Source organism: Denticeps clupeoides, chromosome 3 (genome assembly GCF_900700375.1).
Source record: "Denticeps clupeoides chromosome 3, fDenClu1.1, whole genome shotgun sequence".
NCBI lineage: Eukaryota > Metazoa > Chordata > Actinopteri > Clupeiformes > Denticipitidae > Denticeps > Denticeps clupeoides.
Genome location: NC_041709.1, coordinates 24720222 through 24729694, shown reverse-complemented (window position 1 = coordinate 24729694; position 9473 = coordinate 24720222). Strand labels below are relative to the sequence as shown.

At 41.2% G+C, this 9473-nt stretch overlaps 1 protein-coding gene across 1 annotated transcript; it reads right to left on the bottom strand.

Annotated features, from left to right (window-relative positions):
• Positions 1 to 2507: 2507 nt before the first annotated feature.
• Positions 2508 to 8399, bottom strand: mphosph6 (M-phase phosphoprotein 6). Its single transcript, XM_028974010.1, has 5 exons — positions 8285 to 8399; positions 6496 to 6608; positions 4443 to 4533; positions 4251 to 4348; positions 2508 to 2721 (listed from the first exon to the last, which is right to left on the bottom strand). The coding sequence occupies exons 1-5, from the start codon at positions 8333 to 8335 to the stop codon at positions 2589 to 2591; spliced, it is 486 nt and encodes a 161-aa protein (XP_028829843.1). The 5' UTR covers positions 8336 to 8399; the 3' UTR covers positions 2508 to 2588.
• Positions 8400 to 9473: the final 1074 nt, after the last annotated feature.

Sequence of the window (9473 nt, the reverse complement as noted above, 5' to 3'; positions counted from 1 at the left end):
CAAAAGCGAAAACAACTAAATAACATAGGGGTGGGGTTAACCAGGTGATGAATAGCACAAACCTGTTATCATTTTTAGTAATGTACAAGTTGAGTCACATAGCAATCCTGCACCTCCTTTCAAAACTCAGCTCGAAGGTCAGTTGTACTTTCTTCTACCGTCCTGGACACTGCTGTAGTGTGGCTGTGTACTTTAACCTGCTGAAGAAGGTCACTGAAGAAACCGAGAATGCTGTTTCCATGAAGGGATGTGCTTGGTCAGAAACATCTACATTAACGGACTATCCGGCAGATGGTTCCACAGCGTCTGAACTGTAATTGCCAGCCCTAAACACACTACCATTACGTAAAGACTATTAAACTCAATCAACACTGCACTTTCATCCATATGCAACTATTGACAATTTCCACTGTCTACCTCATACTAAATCTGCCCATTTTGCATGTTTGTCTGTGTCTTGTTTGAAATGTCCTGAATATAGTCATTTCCATACCTCATTGCATAATGCACAGCCACTTTGAAGTGTCTTGTCTGATGTTGTCCCTGTTAGGGGTACAGATTTTTTTTTTCATTTCAAGTTTCATTTAAATTTAGTGCTTTTTTCCTAAATTCATATTTATTTGTTATCTTGTTATTAATGTACTATGGGGATGGGGGCAAGGTCTGTGTGAAACAGTATTACAAGAATGTATGCAGGACACTGTCTTTGTAGTCCTGACACTGTCTAAATCCCATGATGCATCTTGAAGCCATGTCTTCCCCAGTTAAGTAATATACACATTCCTGGCGGTCCCCATCAGACCATTAATTGCCTTCTTCCATGGCTCTGTGGTCCAGTTCTGAGGTTGATGTGACCCTAATGTGAACATAACATTCGAACACTGGCTTCAATTCGAATACAGTTCAAGTAGGGCGGCGAATCTGCTAAAATACTTCTTCTGCTGAAGGCCTCTCCGGTGCATCTTTATCTAGGGCTCAGACGTGGAAAACATCCTGTATTAATCCAGCCTCAAAGGACCTGGGAGACCGGAACAACCACCTGATGTAGACCATAGAGCAGCTGCTGCTTCACCATCTACGGCCACAGGTCTGCCACGCCCTCATACCAGGAGAAAGTAGGAGTAGAATATACTCGTATCTACCTGTTACACTGAGCTCTCACTCACTTGGACACTGAAAATGGATTTCTCCAGTGCCAGGACAAACTGCACCTAATGGACTGGAACACAGACTGCCTGACTGGGAGGACTGTGGTCAACAGCACAGGACTCTCTGCAGTTATGTTCAGTACAACTTCTGCCATGTGCAGAAATTTGCCGATGACACAGCTATTGTTGGATGTATAAGAAATGGACAGGAGGAATACAGGACACTAATCCAGGACTTTGTGTCATAGTGTGACCTTAACACTAATAAAAGGAGATGGTGGTGGATTTCAGGGGGTCCAGGCCACATCCTGAGCCTGTAAAAATAAAAGGGGAATGTGAAGCTGTGGTAATACTAGTGTGGTAATAGCCTAGTGGGTAAAACACTTGCCTAGACACTTGCCTAACCCCACTTACTACCATTGTGTCCCTGAGCAAGACACTTAATCCAAAATTGGTCCAGGGAGACTGTCCCTGTAACTACTGATTGTAAGTCACTCTGGATAAGGGCGTCTGATAAATGCTGTAAATGTAAATGAAGCGACTAACAAATATCTGGGAACTCTGTGCAGAAAAGGCTGGATTCTTCAACTGTTGAAGTGGTGGATGCCCTAGTCTTTGCAAGAAGAAGGAGAAGCCACTAACACCTCATGACTGGACAAAGTGGTGAGAACGGCTGGCTTCTTTCTCAGCGCAGAACGGGACGGTTTGTCATCCATGGCAGAACGAAGCATGCCGAGCAAGCTCCTGACAATCACGGACCATCCACTGCATCCCCTGTATGACATCATCCAAAGACAGAGGAGCAGCTTCAGTGACAGAATGCTGTCGACGCCCCCCTCCATAGAAATAAAATGTTACCATCCACAACCGCATCTTTTGCTCTGTTATTGAACCATGTTTACATGTATATATGGTGTGTACTCTACTCAATTTTAAGTTTAAAACACTGGGAAAAAAACCTTCTGAATTTCCTTCCGAGATAAATAAATGATCTATAATATTCTGTCATATTCTGACACACAAAAATTGTTCATCCCCATATTTCAGTTACAATAAAAGGTTTTAGGTAACACGAAATGTCTTTTACAAGAAAACTGATGTCAATCAATTTCTTTCATTCTCTATGATTGAAAATAAAGTAATTTATTCGTTGTCATGTCCATATTGCATAGCAAGAATTTTCTGAGTGGAGAGGGGAGAGGGAAAAAGAGAGATTCTTAGATGGACCTCGATGGTGGGACACAAATAAACCATACGGAACAACTTTTGTCTAGAAAAAAGGGAACAACATCACCACAATGAACAGACCAGATGAAAGCAGCTTCGGCAGTAACACAAACAGCAGACGCACACACAGCATTTACAACATAAAAAAAGGTTTAATAAAAACCAGCAACCTAAAATACCAATTTACATTCCACAATGTCTCAGGTCACTCGCTCAGTCCTGAGGCTTCAGAAACACTTTCTTTGCCCTTGTTGTGTGATTGTTCTGGGTTCTTCCCCCCTCCAACGTTGACCGCTCCCGCTTTTTGGACATCGTTCTTTTCATACTGCTAACTAAACTCTCATACCTGTGAAAAGAAAGTCAACATATTAATACACCATTCCCATGTATTTATATTTCACTGTGGTGTTGAGTGGGGACATAATCTGAACATCCATGTGGGTGTTTTCCTCTCTATGGTACCATAGAGAGGATCATGGATCTTAAATTACTTTAAGATCCTTCTTCTTACTCATGAAACCTTGAATGGTCACAATCCAGTTTATCTTATTTACATACTAGACTCGCATAACCTATGACAATTCCTTTGTTCGAACGGAGCAGGCTTACTTACTCCTGAATCTTCTTACAGAGCCACAAAGCTATGGAATAACCTTCCAATGAGAATTTGGGCTCAATATTTAAATATCAGCTACATAACGTTACAGTCAAGCTTTTCCGCAACATATGCTGATACCTGCATAAAACGCTCATTTACAACCTCAGTGGGCTTTAAAACTGGACACGTTCTGACTTTTTTCCTGATGATCCCTCGATGCAGCTCACACTAGAGGTGTTGAAATGAATCTCATAATTGATGCGTCGTGATGCAGACATGGACGATTCGGCATAACAATCGATTACATCATAACGACATTGAATTCTAGTTAAAGTGCAGCAGTGAAACGAACAGCATACACATTTTTGTAGCTGCATTTGTTCGCTTGACCCTGGTTAAGGCTCGTCTGGATTTCAGCAGGAATTGACACGCAGAAAACATTGCATGCAGCCTTTATTTGATGCCATCCGAACGCAGCCGAAGGAACGCTGGTGCTGAACACTGTGTGGATGATTTGATTTGTTCCAACGAGCAGAAAAATGGTCACGTTTGAATGAGGACTTAACTCTCATCTCACTGACGTGTTTGAAAACACAACAGCACGTAATGTAGAAAAAAAAAATTGATGCATCAATAATCGAGGCAGTGATAATCTGATCATGAGACCAACGAAGGTTCACACCTCTGGCTCATATTGCACTTCATCTGTGACCTGACATGAACTACCCAGGGTAATCAAGTGCTGGCCAGAGTGTGTCTTCCTTCCTGGAACTACTAGACTTGCATTTGTCCCTCCTATAGATTCTGTGGCCCATTAGCCCGAAAGAACACACAGTGCATCACAGTTTGTTGTTTATGGGGCTGCAAAGCTGCAGACGGGTCAGGGTAACCATGCTAGACCCATGTCTACTGACAAAATGTGCATGTGAGCATCAGAATTGGACCATGGACCTTTTAAGTCATGCGCTCAGGGACAAAAAGAAAGACAGCAGAGGCAGTGCAATGCTTTAAGAAATGTTCTGCAGGACATTTGGTAAACATTGGGTGCTGGCACTCATGTGAATGTGACACATGTACCACCAAGTTAAACACAATTAAATACATGCTTTCATCGAAATGCTTTTCCCAGTGTCCCTTCTTCAGTATAATAATAAGGGTCCAGCAATGGTTCACCCATATGAACTTAATACAGTTCATATGGGTGTATGCAGAGCCAGCAATAGTGATAAGAACGTGTGGTGGGAGGATGTACGTAATCACAAAATAAAAATCCACACCTTCTGGCCATCTCTTCATCCGTTATATCACTTTCCATTTTGCCCACGTCCTCCTCTTCCTCATTCCGGCTTCCTGAGTTCATCACCAACATCAGCTTCTGTGAGTAAAACAGTGCAGACAAAACATTTGTAATGCCAACTAATAAGTGAAAAATAAATAAGATTATGACGAAGCTTGTGGGGTTTAACTACCTCAACCTCCGGATTGAAGCCTTTAAAAGACATTCGTCCATAAACCAAGTCTTCACAGGGTACAAAACTCTTCTCCTCAATTATGTAATTTCTAAGTGAAGTAAGATTGAAAGAAAAAATTATGTGCGTGTCTTCACATTTCAGACCTTTTCCACAAAATTAACTTGCATTTAAAGGTCCCCTAACGTTAATAGAATTTTTTACTTTTATATATGTCTTATTGTCCCCTGATACTGTATCTGAAGTCTCTTTCTGAATCTCACCCTTGGTACAGAATTACAGCCACTTTGATTAAGTCCCACATTGAGATTTTCCCAGGACGCGCCATTTCGGTGTCTGTAGCTTTAAATGGTAATAAGGAGGAGAGAGGTGGGACGAGGAGGGGAGGTTGAGGGGGCATTCGTGGAAATGATGTCACCAACACCGTTCACCAAAAAAAATAATTTAACCCACTGGTCTTGCATTATGGAACTAAAAAAAATACATTTTTACATCCAATCACCAAGCAGCTCCAATGCTTTGCATGTTTGGAAGTAGGGCTGCACGATTTGGCGGAAAAAAAAAGACATATTGCGATTACTGAGATCAATATTGCGATATGATAAAGGACACTTACTTGTATATCAATGAAAAGTCGCATACTAATAGTGAAATGTTTAATTTCAAAGTGAAACATACAAACTACTTATAACAACCTGAAATTCCCAGTGCTTTCAAAATACAATATTCCACAAAATTAAATAAATCACAAAAAACTCTTTTACATTACTGTCGAACGACAAACCCTGGTAAGGTTAAACAACTGTTTTGATTATATTTGGCCATTATAAAATCCCGTATTATAGTTCTTACGTTTAACCAAAACGTTGTTTGGAGGCTGACTTGAACACAGGGATGCATAGCTTTGCTAGCTTAGGTAAGGTTAAGATTTGTAAACTGAGGTGAATTTCTTTAAGAAACCTTCCAAGTTTGAGAAAAGTTAACTAAACAGCTAAGAACAGTCTAAATAGTTAATGCCTACGTTTAGCCAAAACGTTGTTTGGAGGCTGACTTGAACACAGGAATGCATAGCTTCGCTAGCTTAGCCTAGTTTAGCTAAGGTTAAGACTTATAAAAAGGGATTTTACAATGGCCAAATATATTCAAAACAATTGCTCAGCCTTACCTGAAAAGTAATCCCCGGGATCTGGTTTGGAATGTACAGCGGTTTGTACAGCCCCAAGCAGCACAAGAGTGAGGCATTTTTATGCACTTCTCTCCATAGACATGTATATGCTTCACGCCACAGCAGAGCCTATCGCAATATGGCAGCGACGTTGACGTACGATGCAGCGCGTCATGCGGCGTCTAACCATATGTCTCCGAATCGAAAGTCATGTGACCAAACACGTCAATCCATGTACTAATCATTTAAATCGCAGCTTTTTGCGTTCATGTGATCGCACAGACTGACATCACGATTACGATTGCAATTAGATTAATCGTGCAGCACTATTTGGAAGCCATGACAGTCGGTGGAGATAATGTTTTACGGGAGTGGTGGGAAATTCTCTGGGCAGAAAAAGCATGAGAAACGTGAAGTAACCTTTCCCCTTATTACATCATAAGGGGACAAATTCCAGATCAGACCGACTGAGCTGCCACTCTCTAAATCAGAATGACCAAAGCACTCTTTACACCTATCGCCATTTCTAGCCACTACAGGACCATAGACAGGCTAGGGGAACTCGTATTTATGTTAAATAATCTCACAAAGTGAAATTCTTATAATAGAGGGCCTTTAAAACATGACAAGTGTTTTCACAGTACATTTCAGCTCTACTCTACACCAAAGCCTGAAATCATGCTGACCTCAATATTTAGAAGAATGCTTGGGTGTTTAATGTTTGGGTGGTGTTCAGGCTGTGGGATCCATGTCCATGTTTGGCAAAATATTATATATATATATATATTTTTTTTAACCCTCATTCTGTGAAGAAACATTTTTAATGACTTCACAAGGAATAACCCCGCCCTCCACTGGACACAGGTCAAACATTGTGAGATGTCCTACTCTTTGGCCTTGAGCTCCGGCAGGTCCAGGTACCAGTGGTCATCACTGATAACTCGCTTCTCCTCTTCTTCCAGCTGCTTCTTCACTTCATCATCCAGACCTCGCTGCATGAACTACAGAGCAAGGGGAAAATACAAGAATAAGTCCCGCAATAAGCCAGACACGCCCATTCACTTCTACCACACAGTCAACAGAACAGTCCAAATGATATAATCTATAGAAAATGCGACAGCCTCAAATCCTTAACTAAAATGGTAAACAATGTTAACAATCACACACATTCAGATGTAGTAGATGTTGAGAACATGTTCTGGTGATTCCTATCCCACTATGTTTTCCCTGGTGCACTCAAATGCAAATGAATATTCTGTGTGTGAAACGTCTGGACCAAATAAATGACATTTTAATAGAATCAAGCTTAGTTGCTGTTTGGCAGATTTTTACACCAACAGCTATGTGCAGATAAAAAGAATTCAGTACATCAGACCAATGTTTCCACTGGTTGAACTGGTACTACTAAATTTCACAATTGTTTGTGTAGCTAAATCTACTACATTACATGTTGAATTATGAATAATTTGTTACATTTTGAATGTCCTTATGACCAAAGCTTTAGGACACAGTAAGGGTATTTAACAAGAAGTTGCTGTTCATTCACTCATTAATATCCATTCTACTTTTCCCAGGTTTAGACACATTGCTCTCTATGCAAGGGGCAGAGGGTTGCTGGTGCCCCTGAGCAAGACACTTAACCCTGAGTGTCTCCAGGGGGGACTGTCCCTGTAACTACTGATTGTAAGTCGTTTTGGATAAGGGCATCTGATAAATGTTGTATATACCAAAGCAAGATTTTTAGGCCATATTGTCCAGCCTTTATAATTAATTTAAATGATCAATTCAATCAGACAATCAGGTAAATGGACAGAGAAAGTTGAGTTTATACAGTCACTACTCTGTAGAGTTTTGGCCAACATCGACAACACACACTAACTGAATAAGTTCTAGGGGGGTTAAAAAATATTTTATGTGCTGAAATTGTATAATTACTGGGACATCAAATATCAATATTTTTGTATACAAATTAAGCCGAGCGTCTTCTTTAGTGAGGTCAGCAGAGAAGAGAATCAGCGTGTATTTATCATTAATTTCACCAGTTTAGCACTGTTATATTTTTACATTTACAGCATTTATCAGACACCCTTATCCTGAGTGACTTACAATCAGCGACAGTCCCCCTGGAGACACTCAGGGTTAAGTGTCTTGCTTAGGGACACAATGGTAGTAAGTGGGATTTGGACCTGGGTCTTCTGGTTCATAGGCGAGTGTGTTACCCACCAGGCTACTACCACCCACTGCCTGTCTCATTGTTTCAATGTTATCGGTAGCAGCAGGTTCCTGAGAAACGTTGTTTCGTTTCACTATGTACCGTCTAGCACGTACTGTATATAGCTGAAACGACAATAAAGCTCAATTTGAACTTATATCGACACCGGCTGGACTCCACACTGGTTCCTTCCAACTGTGAGAAGAAACAGAATATTAATACTGGTGAACACATTTGTTACACGGCGTCCACTAGACTGTAGCTCACGCAGTCAGTGTCCTACAGACATAAATCAACGTGGAGGAATGGTGCGTTCCGCATGTCCCTGTTCTGGTCTTTTATGTACCTCGCTGCTGAATGTACCTTACAAGCTCAGCGTACTAAGTGTCCAAATAATCAAACTTCAGAAACACGTACAGTCAGGTCCATTTTCATTTTATCTAGCATTTGCAAGTGTACTCTAACCTTCATCCGAAGCAGGTTTTTGGAGAGTTTTGCTGCACCGTCTTTTGCCATTTTAACATCTAAACTCCAACACGCGCTGAGAAGACGCAAAACGCTACTCTAACGCGACGGTGCGTGACGTCATTCATACGCGACGTGTCGCTAAGCAGTGTAATTGCGCCATCATCTGGTAATTTTTTGTCATTGTGATGCACTGCAGCACAGCACACGGTGACACAACGAAATGTGTCCTCTGCTTTTAACCATCATCCTTGGTGAGCAGCAGACAGCCATGACAGGCGCCCGAGGAGCAGTGTGTGGGGACGGTGCTTTGCTCAGTGACACAACAGAGGCACCTTTGTGGCTTGGGATTCGAACCAGCAACCTTCTGATTACGGGCTCACTTCCGTACCCTCTAGGCCACCACTGCTCCAGTTTTTCCGGCCACTCTTCCATAAAACCTAGCTCTATGAAGTGGTCATATGGACAGATACTCCGGTCTCTGCTGTGGAACTCTTCAACTCCTTCTGGGTAACATTTGGTCTGTGATTAATGGCCTCCGTGCCCAGTCAGTGAGTTTTGGTGGGTGGCCGTCTATTGGCATTTACTCTTTCCATTTGAACGCGATGGGATTTTTTTAACCCAACTCTGACTTGGACGTCCCAACAACTTCACCCCTGACTTCTTGATCTTCAAGGTGTGTTTGCCGCTTGCTTATTGGGGTTACAGCCTCTGGGGCCTTTCGGAAAAGGGTGATTTATAGTTCACTAATTATGTGTCTTTTGAAGATCATGGGTCACACCAAAACATTTTAGGAGCATAGCAAAGGGGTGAATACATATGTATATAGGGTTCTTTTTATTATTGTTTTTTTTTTTTTAGATATTTTTCTCATTTCACTTCTCTAATTTAGACTTTTTTGTGGAGACCCATCACATTAAAAGTATTTTTAAATCTTATTTATAACAAGTTCGAATGTAACAAAATAGGTAAGGGGGTGGGGTGAATACTTTTGCAAGGCAAGGAATGTCTTGTCTGCTGCAGGTAAAATTCATTCATAATTTGTTTCTTGTGTCTGGAATTGCCCTGGTTTGTTTCAAGCACCTGGTTGTCAATATCATCTGGATGTAAAATGTCCAAAATCCCTAAACCATTTTTGTCTAAAATGCTGGAAGCATGGTTATATCAGTTTTAACTCTATTTATTAGCC

What these genes read in the sequence shown, in the direction of transcription:
- mphosph6 (XM_028974010.1), bottom strand. Translation starts at nt 8,335, where the DNA reads ATGGCAAAAGACGGTGCAGCAAAACTCTCCAAAAACCTGCTTCGGATG. An exon ending in AAAACCTGCTTCGGATGAAG is followed by an intron (nt 6,609 to 8,284) that starts GTTAGAGTACAC and finishes CTTGCTCTGTAG; the next exon opens with TTCATGCAGCGAGGTCTGGA. An exon ending in CCGGAGCTCAAGGCCAAAGA is followed by an intron (nt 4,534 to 6,495) that starts GTAGGACATCTC and finishes TACTTCACTTAG; the next exon opens with AAATTACATAATTGAGGAGA.